The sequence below is a fragment of the Cydia strobilella genome, chromosome 2, assembly GCF_947568885.1.
Source record: "Cydia strobilella chromosome 2, ilCydStro3.1, whole genome shotgun sequence".
Classification (NCBI taxonomy): Eukaryota; Metazoa; Arthropoda; class Insecta; order Lepidoptera; family Tortricidae; genus Cydia; species Cydia strobilella.
The window spans coordinates 29,705,428-29,723,710 of record NC_086042.1 but is presented as its reverse complement, the minus strand read 5'-3'; the positions used below and the strand labels follow the sequence as shown (position 1 = coordinate 29,723,710).

The following is an 18,283-nucleotide window of genomic DNA, read 5'->3' as shown; positions in this document are numbered from 1 at the left end:
TACAAAAGTATAAAGCTTTATTTACAACTCAGTCTTCAACTTGCTCCTGTCCAATCTCCTAAAGGCGCTGATCGCCTTCAATACATCCGCGGCCAGAGTTTCCGGCATCTCGAAAGCGATGAAATGTCCGCCGTCGTTAAGAACCGTTACACCGATGGTGTTGGGGAACTTCTCCTTGAGGATGGCAGGTGGTTGGTACACAAGTTCGTGTCTGGCTTGGAGGATCCACGTGGGCACGAATGTCGGGATTCTGGAAAAAATGTGGGTTGTAAGAAATCGGTATAGTTTAGTCACAAGATTTAAAAGAATTTTCGTTAATTCTTGACAGGAAAAACCTTGAAAGTTCTGTGTTGAAATTTCGTGACAATTGTCGTGTTCCTTGTGACAATTGTCATTAGCTTCGCAATATAGGTACTTATTTATTGGCGACTTAATGGAGTTTTTTAATTAAAATGTTGGTGGCGAACAAGCACACCGCCCGTCCGATGGTAAGCGGTAACTGCAGCCTATAGAGGCCTATGACGTCAGTAACAGTAATGTTGACAATTGTCGCACCTGTCACCGTGGTGAAATAGGGGCCAGTTATTAATGAGTTTGTCTCGGGTCAAACGCTCTTCGAAACCGCCGTCAGTACGAGACTTAAAGCTGGGGTTGGGTGGCGGTGGTTGAAGAAAATACTGTCAGAAAATTAATACATACTTGTCAAGGGTGTGTCTCATTTCGTTCCCAAAGCTCTCAGCATATAGCCTCATAGACGTAGTAATGGAGTTTGTAGACCAGTACACCATCAGGTTATCAATAAGCCGGTCTCGGGTGAAGCGCTCTTCGAGACCACCGTCGGCGCGAGTTTTCCAGTTGGGGTTGGTCCAAGTGGAGAATTTCTCGAGAATGTAGGCCATGAGACCGGAGGGGGAGTCGGAAAGTGCTACACCTGAAAGTAATTTTTTTTTATGTGCTTAGTATCCATTTTTGGTCGCATCGATGCTTGTCGATTAGCGCTCCCCCACATCCGCGCTAGTCAGGTGCCAATAGTCAATACACATCGGATCCTTAACACCAGACCAGGAAAACACCTAATTAAGGAAGACTCACGTTAGAACGGCCCGGATCCCAGTCGAGGCGTCCGGCACTTCTGTTTCTAATATAGACAGCCTTCTGAGCCTTTATGGTCACATGATGCTTTGATGCTTTCTATAGAAAATGAAATCTCGCATGAACAGGCTCGGACACGGACTGTTCTAGTGTGAGTCATACTTTAATCTTACTGTACACAGGATACGTTTTATCAAATAAGTATCAATCAATTCGATCAACATTGATCGTTGCACCGATTGACAAAATTAAGTATCAGTGATGCTGATTAAATGTGTATTTTAGAGTAAAAACCTCAGTTTTATTCATTTAACTGGGAATTAAATGGACTATTTTATTTTATTTATAAGACACACTATACAGACAACAATCAATACATGATTACAATAAGATAAATAGCTTCGGGTCAATCGATGACTGTTGGGGTAAATTAATAGAAGATAGCCTTAAAATTTCGTAATTTTATGCCCGTATACTCACCAACAGTATCCGGTTTAGTGGACTGAATATGCATGTATCCCGACTCCTCAATTATGTACGAGAAAGTCTTCCCGAGCGGATACAAACGTTCGGCCAGGTGAGGTTCCACCACCAGGGAGGGGAAGACGGAGCCCAGGAGCATTTGCGCGGTGGCGTAAGGGGATTGGATCATGGCGAAGTTCGTATGCCAGCCGAGCACCTCCTGCCAAAGTAAAGAGTTTATATTAAGTCTTCTCAATGTTAACAAGCAAGGGCTGATGGAAACCGGCAGTCTACTAGCCTGAATGCTTGAAGATCTAGAGACGCCGCCCAGGAGGACCCTGTTAATAACATGTACATATACTTTTGAAGAATGTCATACTCACAATCCCTCTTGAAAGAGTTTAGCAGAGTTCATTCCACAGTGAAATATGTTTCTTAATTCCAGCAGAGAGACAATTCTAAAGCGGCTGCTATGGATTTGGTTTATGTATCCCGAGATTTTTCATAGAAAATGAGTGGAGATTTGAAAGCTTTGACATAGATACTCGTAGAAGAATTCTATTGGTAGAACATTTAAATTCACGACACAGAGAATTGGCAACAAAAGAAGCATCAAGATCATTGATAACTTACATCAGGGAACAACGTAACCATACTAGTGCCGATCGCGCTACCCCAGTCTCCACCCTGGGCGTAGAACTTCTTGAAGCCGAGCCGGTGCATTAGGTTCCTGAACACCACTGACACTTCAGTGGCCGAAAGTCCTGGACGGACTGCACCCTGAAGATAATAACAACATCAAAAATATACCCTACATATCTCGACATCGCGGCTTTAGGAAGGGAATACTATTTGCTTAGTACCTTTGCATACAAACTTATATGCAGGGAGGATCACTAACTTTGACTTTGACTTTGATCCTTACAGTGCATATCCCACTGAAAAGCATTTTAAGCCATATATTTTATTAGGTTCACGAGAAGATACCTGGTGGTCTACAGCCATACACAATTGGAAGAAGATCTAAGATTTCAAAGAGATGTGAGGATTTGAAGTGGTTGAGGTGAAAGGTGTTTTATGCACTGTAAAGTAATTTATAATAAGGCTATAATTATTAATTACAGTTCTCTACATGAAGAAACAGAGCGTACCTACATCGTCAACAGGAGATGAAGGCTTAAAACTCAACACTCACATCAGAGAACCCGTAACCTGGCAGACTGGGCACGATAGCCTCGATGGCGAAGTCTCGGTCCTTGCTGACGGCCGTCAGGAGAGGCAGCGCCTCGTAGAACTCCCTCACTGACCCTGGCCAGCCGTGCATAAACAGCACCGGGATGACTTCTACTCCTGCTGGGACCTGTTATAAACAAAATAGTAAAGATTTAAAGAAGCAGATAAAAACACAATCGTTAAAAAGGAAAGCAAACCTTCTTTAGTAAGTAGTAGGAAAGTTTATTTCCTTGAGTCTTTAAGACTGATTAAGGTTGAGATATACACAGTCTACACGTTCAGATATAATATACATATATCATATAGATATCAGGACAAGTGAGGCATTCCACGAGAATATCGCTTACGACATGCCATTCTTTTAGTACTTCTAAAAATGCCGAGAAAGCGATTTTTGGTCGGGTAATGTTTCATGACTTGGTTAACAAATTGGCAGTATTTTTCGAGCTTTACGCATTTGATTGAGGCAGCTGCCATACAAGGCAAAGCATTTCGTAAGTGACATTCTTGTCGAATGCCCCAAATACATAAAGAACATCACAAAACAGAAAGTTGCAGGAGAACACATAACGGCAAGCTAAGAAGAGCATATATGGATCAAGTAAAGGAATCTGTAAACGTGTTGTAGGTATTGACGGATTGTCAAGGAAAAGACAAAGGAGAGAAAACATTTGTGCACATTATATATAATATAAGAACCCAGCTCTTATGTATAGGACGTAAAAACATTATAATATAACTGGTTACCTGAGGCTTAATCCTAATGAAATGTATATCCAGCCCCTGGATATTGGTCTTGTAGTGAGGGAACTTGTTGAAGAACTTCTCCCTCTCCTGGAAGTTATACTTTTCTGCCCAGTACGAGACCCAGCTGTCCAGCTGCTTGCTGTTGAAGCCGTATTCGAAGCCGATGTTCTCCAGCGGAGGGGTCCACTTGCGATGGTTCTTGAGGCGCTCTTTCAGGTCTTTGATCATCTGAAAGTATTTTAAGTATAATATGTACATCGTATCAGCGGAAAGACTACACAGCGACGTGTTGAGCGCTATCCTTATCAATATTTTCCCTGTTCCTTCTTCCTGCAATACTTGACTAGATCATCGACCCATATTGTGGAGGTCTTCCCTTGCTGCGGCCTCACGGCCTTAGGTCCACTATCGCCGGTCGCTCAAAAACCTTTCTACCCCCGTAGGCATTGGCTTTACTATCGATATGCTTTGCCCACTGCCACTTCTTTAGCCAATCTCTCATCGATGTCAACCACTTTCGTTCTCTTCCGAATCTCCTTATTACTGATTCGATTTGGTAGAGCTCGCTTTATGATTATTATCAAAACCAAATGGTCTGAAACCTATTTAAACTACAATTAAGTTTCCTTTACCAGCAGCTTATAGTCTTACCGATTCAGTAAACGTGACCTTGAACGGCCTGATACTCGTGTCCTGCTTGCCCTTCAGCTCGTTTGGTCCCCACCAAGTGTTTAGGTCTATCTCAGGAACGGGTGGAGGTTTCTTCAGGAACATGTAGTAGATGCCCACCGCCGCTAGGGCGTATAAGGGAACTAGGAAGAGAACGCGAGCCATCTGAACGAAAAAATTATGTTGAGTTTTTGGTTTAGTTGTAACAAGATTTTTAAAATGTGGACTTTCTTGCAAATAAAACGAAATTGAGAAAAATATGTCTGGTGCTACCGATGAATCGAGGGTTTGAAGGCACACAGGTTAAAAAAAATTGCCACCGAGTGAAACACATAAAATTTTACCGCACCGCAAGAAAATCGATTCAAAATTAATGTTTTTAAACATTTATCATTCAAAATCATCATTTAAAAGTCAATTTTACCAGCAAATATAAGAAAACGACTCGAAATTTGCATTTGATTACTTTGCCTCACACGTGAATAAAATGCAACTTTCTTATCAGTTTCTGAACAATCAAGAGAGCCTTTAAGCTGGTGTGGTGAAAATAAATAAATATTATCCGTACACAAATTTACTAAGCTCAAGAAGGCTTGTGTTATGTTAAAATAACTCTATTTCACGAAAATTGCATTATTTTGATGTTTTGAATCAAAAGGCTTGTTATCTTGCTCTTAATATCAAATGTTTGTCTAAATACGGTCGTGATAAACTGACAGATAAAGTTCACGTTAAAAATGCCACAGTTTAACCATTCTAGTAAGAGCAAATTACTGATTTAGGTACAGTCAAACAATTTAATTTCCGACCCATTTCATACCTTGACAATCAAAATGAAAGTAGCTAGAGACCTCATTCTATTGTCACTGTGACAAAGTACACCTTATCAAACAAACATAAACAGCCATGAGTTCTTCACGATTCAATTATTTAAATTTAAATTCTACGAGTAAATACAGTTTTATCCTAAACATTTATGTTTTGAAAATTGTGTGTATATCTTTTGGCATAATGCCATTAAGGGACTAAAGTCCGATGTATTCATTCCAAGCATTCAAAGACAGATAATAACATAATTTATTACCTTGTAACAGACGCGCGCGCACCTCAAACGATGGACAAGAACTGACTTGCTACTTGCTTGTTGTTATCATCATTTGCCTGCGTCCGAGTCACTTAAGAAAAATCTTATCTTACATATTATATTACTTTGAAATTGAATCTTAGTTGCCAAGTTATAACGGCTATATCTAAAACGCTACGTAATATGGGATACAACTTTGGGGCAATGACATAGCACATAACGTAACCTTGACAGTTAATATCGGCTATATCTAGTGATCTAAAGATGTTTAAGCATAACAACCGGTGGCATTTATACATTTAGTTGTCAAAAAACATACCTTTGCGGTGCTTTAGTATTAATTGGCTTCTGTTTGTCCTAAAGGCATACTTTTTTTAGCAAATGTTATGCTAAAGTTATCACCTAACAATTTGGAATCTAGTTGTAATGTGATTTTGTCATCATTATTGCGACATTATTTAAAATAATATAGTATGTAAATTGGCAAATCATCATGACTATCATGATAGTGCAGAATCATCGTTCTTCGTTATTTTAGATATTTGATACCCAGGGTCATATACTCGTAAGTGAGTTGAAAAACTACTAAATGATTTGCAATTCAAGTGTTTAATAGAATACAGTGAAACCTGGATAAGTGGGACGTCAAAGGACGAGCAAATTAGTCTCACTTAAAGAGGTATGCCACTTACGGGTCTCAGTTAGCAAGGTATAAATAAATTTACAGAGGGTTCCATTAATAGAGGTGAGAATAGAGTATATTTCAGTTATAGGTGGTGGTTAATAAGGTATTTTGTAAACCTTATGTATGAGTTGTAATATTTAAAAATAAATAAGGCAAAATAATCCTTGCCTTAATATGTTTTAAGTCTTTTTAAATTTTTATTCGAATTTATGTTGAATGATTCTACAGGAAATAGATTTTGTTGAATTAAATTTGTATACGGACTTCATTCAAGTTGTTTGCGTCTTAGAACTTTAATATGAGAATTTTTTTTTTTGGTTTTTCTTGTTACTCTATCAAGATTTTAGTGTAGTTTTAACTACTTAAACAAATTAAATAAAACTTGAAGTCGTTTAGACACAATTAACCATATACGGAATTTGTGGATAGACTGAGATTTAGTACAAATATGGAAGTTGAAGTCCAAGTTAGAGAGGTCATAGATTGACAATATCTCAGATACAGAGGTCAATTCCTATAAAATTCTAGAAAAAACAATGAAGCAAATGTAATTTTTCAAATTACATAGATAACAACCGCAGCTCAATTTCATCATTATGGTCTTTCTATGTAAATATGTATAATTATGTCGTTTCTAATGACACTCTCTCACTTTGTTCTATTTAAGTCGGTGCAAAGTTGCCTTAGACGACTCTAAGGAAGCCCTTATCGAATCTTTGTTAAGCTCCAAACTTTTTTTAAGCTTGTTCTTAATTGGGAATTTTCTCGGGATTCACTTTACTAATAACCGCGAAAAAATAATCTTTTCTTAAGAACTTTTTATAAAAGTAATTAAGATCCGTTCAACCCCACCTTACAGGCGTATTCTGATTTTTAAAACAGGTTATGATAATTCATATCAAATGATCTGGATTAGTTATGGATCTGATGAAAGGGAAAATTTACAGGACGATCTTGAGAACTGTTGTAATGTGTGGATCAGAATGCTGGGAGACGAAAGTGACGGATGAAAGAAGAATACACGCAGTGGAAATGAGAATGTTGAGATGGATGTGTGGAGTGACGAGAAAGGATCGGATTAAGAATGAGTATATTAGGGGAAGTTTGAAAGTAGCTCCAGTAACGGATAAGATGAGAAGTAGTAGGTTAGCGTGGTATTGGCATGTGATGAGGAGGGATGAATGCCATATAGGCAAAAGAATGTTAGGGATGAATGTTGATGGACGGAGAGAGAATGGTAGACCCAAAAAACGATGGATGGATTGTGTGAAAGAGGATATGAGACAGAAAGGAGTGAGTGCTGGGCTGACGAAAGATAGAGGAGAATCACAGGGGAATAGAAGAAATAAAATGTTGTGCCGACCCCACATAACGTGGGTTAAGGGCAGGAAGAAGAAGTATCTTTACTTAGGTACTTTATATTACAGTTATAAAATACAAAAGCGAATTTATACCGTTCAGGGATCTCTCCTTTATATCTTTTTCCTTTTTATTTGTATTAAAAAAAATCTTCTTCTTTCTCCTCGCCACTTCCCGTTACGCGGGGTCGGCTTTCTTAATCTTGAGGCGCCACTTGCTCCGCTGATAAGCGTCGTCGGGAGTTAGGCCGAGCTCCTTCATGTCTCTCTGGACATTCGTCATCCAGGTAGTCAGCGGCCTACCTCTCCCTCTTTCATGCACAACCTTGGAAAGGCACTTTTTCACGACATGGTCTTCGGATCTACGGATTATATGGCAGTACCATCTTAGCCGTGACTCGGTTAGTTTGTCAATAATGGGCGCTACTTTGAAACTACCCCTTATGTAATTCTGTAATTAATTAAAAAAAATGAATTCATTAAATCTGAAACACTACTAGGTACTCATCATTGACTTTCGTATTCAGGTACAACATCAGGAATCCTATACAGGTAGCCGAGCGTTTCTGCAAGTTAAATATTAAATAGATATTTCAATAACATTTTAATACAACACAAGCAAAAAAAACAATTGAAAAGTCGTTACAAAAATCATATGGCAAACTACGCTTCATATCACATACGCACTGCAGAGCGCACGCCAAGTCCGGAATAAAAAACTTAATAAAACCCAATATCAATTTATTTATAAGCCCCTAATGATATAATAATGTTTCCCATCCTGACACGTGCCTGTTTATCGGACTTGACTTGTGCCTCGTGTATAAACCTCATGGGAAATGCCACCCTATTTTTATTTTAATATTTATAATCCGTCAATCGTATGTGATGATGCAAATTGAAGATTAAAATTTAGAGATGCTGTATGTTTGACGTTGTGTTTTATTGTGGTATTTTTATTTACGTAAAACATTTTTGAAATTCCTATTTATTATAGAATAAAAAAACATACAAACAAAAGATGAAGAAGAATTAAGCAACTAATAAGTTAGGGAATAGGCTTATTTCATTTATTTTAAATTATTAGGAAAAAATAATATAAACTAAGAACTCTTGCAGAATATGGCTGACATAAAATAAATAATAAAATTGCTAAAGTATAATATAAATTAAAAATAAACTTAAATGTGCACTAGCTAAAAAACTCAAATAACTATACTAATAATATTTATTTATTTTACGTTAAACTTATCTAATAAACCGATCTCAAAACTTTAGACCCGACGAGGACACATTGAGATATACCATGGACAAAATGGAAAACGAACTTGGAAATTGAGATTATTGAGAAACGTTCCTTACCATCATCAAAGAGCTTGAATCAATATTACATTGTCTGAAATGAATCACTAGCGACATCTATTATCAGCAGTAACAGAACTAATGTTTGTATTAGTTCTGGTTGTATTGTAGTAAGGAGACAGATGGCGCTGCCAAAGAGATGACCCTCGTGTGCCTCTGTTTAGTTTGATGGTTTGCCACATCTCGTTGTTGCCATACAATGTAGATAATATTTTATATAATCGGTAGATGGCAGCATATTACGAGTACGACCCTACACAGTGTATTGACTATTAGCAATGAGGATATAATAAGATAGAGCGGTACTGTCATAGTAAATTTTGTAACCACTGTAAATTCACTGCCATCTATCGACATACTTTAAAACTAAAAATGAAGATTTAAAATAATACGTTAAAATGTATTTAAATATGAATAAATTATTTTTTTATGTGCATTAATTATTTTTATATGATTTTGCCCCATGTTCTTTCACTGCACTTCACTGGTATGCGTTAAAATTATAAATAACAAACTATACAGTCAACGCCCTCTATACGAGTGTAGGCCAAAACTAGTGGCGCCATCTGATCGAGAGCCAAGTTTTTTCCTTAGACTGTATCCATCTATTACGGAGTTATATCTATCTTTGCTAATAGCAAAAACAAAAACGGCACGTTTGGAAAAAACGTGCCGTGAAAAAATTTGATTCTCCATCAGATGACGCCACTAGCTTTGGCCTACTCTCGTATAGAGGGCGTTGACGGTTTCGTTTGTTATTTATAATTTTAACGCATATCAGTGAAAGAACATAAAAATAATTAGTGCAAATAAATAAATCATTTATTCATATTTAAATACATTTTCACGTATTTTTATAAATCTTCATTTTTAGTTTTAAAGTACGTCGATAGATGGCAGTGAATTTACAGTGGTTACAAAATTTACTATGACAGTCCCGCTCTATCTTATTATATCCTCTTTGCTATTAGCTTGTCTGCATAAAAAATAATGTGGAAGTAATGACAGCCAAGTTCGTATTTCTGGTACATCGTTAGTTAGATTTTAGAGAATCTTGAAGTTAATATAAAACTATGTCGATGTTCTTGTACTTATGAGAAATACATAAAATAATTATATAATACTACTTAAGATTTTTCAAAGTTTTTAAGTAGGTACCTATAAAATTATACACTGAAGTAGATGTTGTTACATTAAACAAAAAGTGGCTAAGCCCTCCAGTGGTCGCGGCCGTAACCTAACTAGCGTCTTCAGCGTCAGGCCACTCGATCACCTAGAGGTCATGGTGTTAAGTAGTTAATTAAGAGGATTAAAATTATGAAGTAGAAATAAAACACGAAATATAACAAATAAATCTAATCTATTAGGTATATTTATTTACTATCGTTTAGGCATTTTTTCAGCGCTTACATAAATCATGTTGACTATAAATTATTTCAATCAGTAATAATAATCACTTTAATAAATTTCAAAGTTCTAATTTTGTTAATTATTGTCATAGAATTATTGTCTCGTATTAATGTATGTTGCCTGGAATACATTGATTTTACACAAGGCAGACTACAGACGTCGCAACAAACAAATGACATGCAATTTTAGATAATTGCTTGCTAAGTAGGAGCAACGAATTCAATCGATCGACCAAATGCCGCAATGTATTTCAAATCGCATCCGATTATCGGTGACATTTGGAGAGGCTATGACTGTGACATGTGTGTGATGGCAGGCGTGGCTCACTCCTCGACTCGTCGCGTTGCTACAAGTACATGCGGCCTACACCAATTTTGGTGTCTAGCCAGTTGCCAAAATTGGTGTGGACCGCATGCACTTGTAGCAACGCGACGAAATCGTGGAGTGATCCACGTCTGACCAATATTCTGCACCCCCCGAATTGTCATATTTAAAATTACATGTCAATATGGGTGACAATGTTCTATTGAATCACATTTAGAAACGGGTCTATCGGGAATTTATTTTGTTACCTTTATTTACCGACGTTTCGACACAGGTTTCACTGGGTTTTATGTGTAGTGGTTTGAAAATGTGATGTCTACCTCAAACTTTAAATGCACTTTTCGTGGGGTAGTCACACAAATCTCTGTTTTGACATTTTGCTGGGACGTCAGTTAGCCGCGACCACGACCAGTGAAACCTGTGTCGAAACGTCGGTAAATAAAGGTAACAAAATAAATTCGCGATAGACCCGTTTCTCCGTTTCCGTGATTTAATATGTGTTCAAACCGCGAAAGTTTTAAATGTTATAATGTTCTATTGCATTGCAGGCAGCATAAAGTTGTAAGTATTGAGCAGAATGCTAAATATGCTAGATTATAAGAAGATGTCAGGAGGTCAAAATGTTGGCACTTAAAGCCTATAAAGGTTACATTTGAATATAAATCATTTTTGATCCTACATTTTTTTTATTTTTTTTTAAGACATAAAATTAATTGAATGAGGGCTAACGCGTATGAATTCGCCGCTAGGGGCGCTAGTGTAGATGGTGGTCTTTTTTTTTATCCTATCTGGCTTTTACTCCCCGCAATTTTGCACGGGGTGAATTTGCCAATGTCGGTTTTTGACTTTCACACGTGAGGAGAATGTTCGGTAGTCTGATGGTGGTCTTTTCCATAGTTCGAAATGTCAAATGTCACTTGTCACTTCAATGACTGACAGCTGTTCTTTTGTCTTTTGGACCACCATCAACAGAGGCGCCAACTATTGAGCAAAAAACGATAGCCCTCATTGATAATTTTCTGTCGGTGCATTAACTATTTCGTATTGTTAATAAAATTAATTAAGACGTTTAACTTTACCCTTTTTAATCGACTTCAAAAAAAGGAGGAAGTTCTCAATCCGTCGGCTTTTTTTAATCAAATATTTTGAACATGAGCTACAAATAAGTGTCAACATTTCCTCACGAAGTAACATTATATGGGCGTTTTATAAAATTAATAAATATTGAAAACCTGATTCACAGATCCTGGTGTTTTTGGGTTGTTTCAACTAAGAATTACTAGCATATTCAATCCTGATGAACACACTCCACTCCACTACGTCACGCACATAAAAGTGAAAAAAAAAAAAAACGCTAAAACGTGACGTAATGGAATGGACATTTTGGGACATGTTTTTTTAATGGCAGGATGGAGAATGCTGTCGATTCTGAGTAGAATGCGCCCAATAATGTCCAGATTTGAAAGAATCAGGTTTCAATATTTATTTCAGAAAACGATCCTCCAAAACTTAATAACAGTGAATTCGTTGCGAACCTTACGTTTTAGCAGAATGCCGAAGAATAATGTATTGTAAAAATGTTTTATGTATTATAATTGATTATTTTGTACAATCTAAAGTCTTTTAAGGAAACACTAAGCTAGTTAAAGCCTTTCTATCTTAATACCTACATTTTTTTTCTAAGGGAGCTGTTTAAGATATGGGATTTTTTTATTGATGCACTTGTAGATGCTTGATATGTAACTTCATATAAAATTAAGCAATTTGATAAAAGAAAAATAAACTGAAATAAATGTCATATACTAAGAAAAAATTACCAAGGCCTCTAGTGCCCCAGGATGGAATCGAACCAGCGTCCTCTGCTATCGCGGCAGGTGCCTGTGCCATTCGGCCACTGGCCCACAGCGGCATAGGTCGAAATTATCCAAGTATATGCACTTATTACTGAAGGCTAAGGCGCCCCCTTACACAAATTAAAATATTTTCTGTAAATAATTTAATTTGTTCTTATACTTCTAACAGAAAAGAAAAATATTTTACCCATATTAGAGACAGCTTTACAAAAATGTATCAAATAACCTTGGTGGCTATAAAAAGAAAAGCGATGTATTGTATGATTCAAACAATAAATAATTTGTATTAGTATTTGTATGATTTCCATGTAATATAAAGTAAAATAATACAAGTATGACACTGAAGGTGATGTCAGTAATACATCAATACAATCTCGAATAATAAATGAGTGCTAATTCTAAGCTTTACTATTCCGCCTTCGTCAAGACTGAAGTGACTTAGCAGCAATAAAGTGTGTCAGTGTCATAATAAATTTAACAAAAATATGAAGTCATATTTCTATTATTTTATTACCTACCTATATATATGTAATTTCATATTTTTTCTTTCCTATTATAATTTATTACATAGTTCATGATCAGCAACACAGGCTTCGTCAAGTGCTTACAACAATAATAATTAATAAATTATTATAATAATTATTATTATTATAATTTATTTAAAATATGATGTTATGTTTCTGTTTGAAATATAATGTCATACCTATTTTTATTATGGCGCTTATGGTGACGCTGCCACACTTTGCCATAGCTAAGTCACTGCAGACTTGATAGACGGGCCCTTATCTTATAGTTTCGGGGGCCCTTTCGGATACACTTCGACCCATAGGGATCTTTTGTGCAGAATAGACGGGCCCTACTCAAATTATTTAGTCTAGGAACAGGCACACTTCTACCACTTCACAATAATAGCTAAAAGGCTAAAATTAATAGTTTTGGTTGCATGTTTTCTTAAAAGTAGCGTCAATTTTCCACTACGCATTTTTTTTGTCGCTCTTTTACAAAATATTAGCAATCTAATTTATAAGCTATATTATAACTGTATATGTTTTTCGTTTGTACAAAGTAGGTCATAAAGTCATGATTATTTTTAATAATTAATTTTTGTGTAAGTTTTAAATTGATTGAAGTAAAATTTAAATTTGAAAGTAATACCAGTTTTAGTTTTACTGTTGCAGATTATTTACAGAAATAATTACTTTTCTACTGTAAGCAAGCTTCAAATTATTGAAATAAGCGACTATTTTTATTTTTTTAAGTATATGTAATTTATTATTATAAAATCTAGAAAATGTATAAATTCACAACCTATTATTTGTCTATTAATTTATTCCAATTTTAATTCAATTTAATTGTTCGTAATCCACTTGCAACCAATATTCGTAGCACTATTTTTAGGCAGTGATAATTAATATCAATAACAAAATATCTGCCCATTTCTTTGTGGAAATACTTTCATTCAAACACTATTCAATACTTATATTGTTTTATTATATATATTATTTTATTTTATTTTTTTCTTTTACCCAATGCTGGCTGTTATTATTATTGTCATAAGAATTTTAATCAATTCTTCTCATTTCTTGTAAAATGGTGTTCAATTCCCTTTTAATCTAAAAGTAATTTTGGGTTTTATTATTTTTCTGGCTTTTTTGTTCAGTCGTTCAAGGCCAATTATATATTTTTTTTTAATTTTGACAAACAAAATATAATCAAGAGACAACATAAACTTTTTAATTAACGTTTTTACGTAAATAATATATATTTTAATATTGCGTAGTAAATGAATAAAACTTAATTGCATTTATGTACTTTAGTATATCGACAAGACAAGATTTTTGTCTAAGAACCGTTTTTTAAAACCAACATTTATAGAACTTTCCGTTGTGTTTGGCCTGTTACATTTTGACGTTAAAATAACGTTCCCTTCCAGAAATTCCGATATTTTAAGTATTTACCAATTGTAATACTTTGTTGAAAATGAAATATTTTATTTGTAAATAATAGTTATACATTTTCTAAGAACTAGTAATTGGCAGGCGTAAAACAAGAAAGGCAACCATCTAATTTGGACTTATACTTGAGAATAAACAGTTAAAAATGTTGGTTTTAATATTTTAGAGGCAGATACATTTTTTCCTGTTTATTCGGCTAATAATGGCATTTTTCTAACATATAAAAAATGCAATTATAGAACAGTAAAGCCCATTATTTCACAGAAAGGTATTTATAGTTGCCTTAAACTCCATTATCTTGGTTATGAACAATGTGGCGCTTGTAATATTACAATAATAAATAATATATATTTTCAAATTGCCTTAAACATCGATCTATTTGATTGCTGTAGTTTACAGAACTTGGCTGTCTCACTACTTATCGAATTTCACCTCTATAATACAGGATATCATTATTTTTCTTTAGATATAATTATGGCTTATGAAATTGTTCGCTTCGCTCGCGCGTTCGATTATGTTTCTACACATCAAGCGTTGAAGACCGCATGTCCGAAGAATCTAAAGGTTTAGGGCATGTTGTCGAGAGCCGAGTGGCTATGTTGAGCTCTCTTAAGGGGCCCACTGACGATACCGGCCTGTCAGTTGTTCGGGACTGTCAAAATTTTGTTCTGACAGGCCGATATGGGGACTTCCGGTTCGAGCGCCATCTTGATAGTTAGCATCGTGATTAATTACTTTGTTTTTTGCTCATTAATATTGTTTAAAGTGTAATATCGATAGCTTATTATACAGTAAACTAATGTGGTAGTGTGCAGTAAATGGAGAATTAATTTTGAAGCGCGTTTAACCACCATCTTGGAGTCAACGGCCGGTAGTCCACGTGCTTCTTGTAAAGTCTAGCTATCGATTTACAAGAGCTAACAAATCACCGTACACTGTCTTGTAGTACAATTTTTGTCGTTTTTAAACCTCTTAATACCTTGATACTGGCGAAATAGTCCCACTGGGCTGATGCCATAATTTTAAAAGAAGAAGAAGAAGGCCGATATGGTCCGGCGGACTGATAGTCAATGGGCCCCTTTAGAATGGAGAGGTTTGTTCTTCTAGGTGTCATTGTTAACGTAACATTTTCACATAAATTTGACATTTATGACAATATTTCCATACATTATAATTATAAATGCCATGCATTAATCCGACTATACAGGTTCAAATTGTTATCTTTGACCAAATAAGGTGAATATGTAGGTGATACTTAACAAATTTTACTATGGCGCCAACTCCGAAATCGCGAAAAAAAATCTGCCGTCTCATACATTGCGTCGAATTAGTCATGCAGTTTTTTCTTTAGAACAGCTGATTTGTTTTTCGCGATTTCTGGGTTGGCTCCATTGTTAAAGTCGTTCAGTATGACCTACTATCCACTCCTTAGTAGTATGGTAAATGGTTAGAGATAACAAACTCATCCTGATTCGTTCTTTATACTCGGAAAGTAACACCACATATTTATAAACATAACCAAGCGGAATTTTAGGAAACCAAAATACCTCAATCTAATAACAAAACTTCCGTAAGACACAGACATATTAAACATATTAATAACGGGTCACTCACGTATTTTAAGTCGAAAAACGCTCGACATGTTTCACTCCGTACCGAGGAGCGTCTTCAGGAGCTTGTGTTGATGGTGACGGACCGGCGCTAACTGTGGGCCGCAGCCCTCCGCGCCCGATGACTCAGCGCGGACGCTGGTGGCGGCAGGGGGGGCGAGAAACTACCCTCGATTACGGCATTATTGTCAAATGATGGGCGCCGAGTCATCGGGCGGGGAGTGCTGCGGCCTGCAGTCAGTGCCGGTCCGTCACCGTCAACGCAAGCTCCTGAAGACGCTCCTCGGTACGGAGTGAAACTTGTCGAGCGTTTTTCGACTTAAAATACGTGAGTGACCCGTTATTAATATGTTTTGTACCTTAATCTACTCTAAATTGCTTTTCACACGTCGCTTTACGCAAATAACGCACAAACATACACCTAAGACAAAATCTTATTTACATCATAAGTACATGCGCTAAATGAAACATTTGTTCCCCTAGAACATTAGATATAACTAATATTATGTTGAATTATGCTTTTCTAAATATGGAAATATAGATAGGAAGGAATCGTGGAAGATTCTGAATACTTATTAAAATATTTTTCTATAATATGAATAGTTAACGTAACATAATTTTAATTTAAATCCTGCCCAAGGTACTAAGTTATCCTTCAAGTTGTTAATCGTTGCTAACATAAATCTTGTCGGAACTTACTGATTGAATATTTTCAAAATACTGTTTTTCTTGGACAGGGTTATAAAGAACAATATTAGAAACATATTGGTTAGGCATAGTTATTTTTAGGTACTTTTTGTATTTTAACAATCCTGTACACAATTAAATATGGTTTATTTTAATAACAAGTAAATGTATTATGAAAAATATTGACAATTACGGCTTACACAAATTGATGCTGTTACTAGATCAAATCCATTCACATCTACAAAGGAGAATATTATCCTCTATCGTCCCACGGTCCTAATAATAGTACAAATTGCCTCTAATGTTAACTCATTATTAAAGAGTTGCTTTTGTTATGTTTCGTTCGACTTTAAAACGTAATAAATTCATTTTTTTATTACAAGCTTTTTATTAACTTGCAATGTATGTAAGTATGTAATTATGTTTGTACGGGTCAAATCTTGCAAGTTAAATTTGACCCACTTCCTGACTTCCAACGAAGCTGAAATACCTACATATGTAAGTCGGGTGACTGCAACATTATGGTACCATCGAGCTGATCTGATGATGGAGACATGAGGTGGCCATAGGAACTCTGTGATAAAACGAAACCTAATTGTGTTTAGGGTTTTGAGAATTGTTTCGATGAGTATTAGTTGGTTAGTTGCCCGTGGAAAGAAAAGGACAGTCAGCGATAAAAGCTTGTACCAAAAATGATCTTTTTGCCAAAAACTTATTTATTCTAATACCATTGATTCTGATTGCCAATTTTATTGTGTGGTGGGCCGCTAGAGGTTAGCACTCGTATTGCCCTTGCAAATTTTGCAAAACTAAATGTAAGCATCAATTGGTGGAAGCCTTTTCTCTACAAGGCGTCCAATATTATAAACGGACAAAATTGAGAGCTACTTAAATGATAATCTAATAGAATCTCAGAAAGTCAACAGCATCTATACTAAATTAAATGTATATAATGACAATAGGTCATGGGTCTTATTAACTTTCGAGTAAATATGCACAGTTAATCGCTCTAGAATCATCTTCATACTTATTATGTCACTCTAAATTTTAGAGCTGTGAAAGTTCTCGAGAAGTGTGCATTTACTCGACAGTAATTTCCCATTTAAGTTACCAATATAGTTAAATTATTATTGTCTTATTTGTATTGTCATATAGTTAGTAGGGAAGCTCGATAAAATATCCAGTATTTATAAGTTACGAGTAGAGAATAACTTTTACTATAGGGAATTCAGGAAAATACTCTTCACTAACATTAAGAATTCTAAAGGGATTTAATTTAGAGAGGTAAAGAATGGACCACTGCAATCTTAAAATAGATAAACTAAAGATATTTTAGATATGATTCGACTAGGATATGGTATTACTAAAAATTTTAGGGGACCACCGAATATGAGGTGGATATTTATTTTAAAAAATTGTAATAAGCACAGCCAAAACATTGCGGTGGACTCGATTTATTTGTTCCTACATGGTTGCTACATCTTATTGACCTCGCACCCCCACAAGCCCTTCTAAAATCCGCTAATTCGACCTATTTTTGTCCAATTTTGGCATTTCTCTAAACCAGAATTGACCTAATACCTTCACCTTCAGTTTCCATTTTTAACAGTAATTCCAAATTAAGCAGTAATTGCAATTTTTTAAAATATCTTATTCTTTTTCGTAGATACTTGTAGTATTTGGCAATATTCTGGCAATTTTCTCGCTAAATTAGTACCCTAGATATAATATGACAGGTACCTTGAGTCATTC

The 18,283-nt window shown here is 35.6% G+C and overlaps 1 protein-coding gene across 1 annotated transcript; it reads right to left on the bottom strand.

Moving 5' to 3' along the window:
- On the bottom strand, nt 1-5,402 carry LOC134754700 (juvenile hormone epoxide hydrolase-like). Its single transcript, XM_063691038.1, has 8 exons — nt 5,288-5,402; nt 4,186-4,368; nt 3,535-3,762; nt 2,750-2,914; nt 2,188-2,334; nt 1,573-1,774; nt 700-931; nt 1-250 (listed from the first exon to the last, which is right to left on the bottom strand). The coding sequence occupies exons 2-8, from the start codon at nt 4,366-4,368 to the stop codon at nt 22-24; spliced, it is 1,386 nt and encodes a 461-aa protein (XP_063547108.1). The 5' UTR covers nt 5,288-5,402; the 3' UTR covers nt 1-21.
- Nucleotides 5,403-18,283: the final 12,881 nt, after the last annotated feature.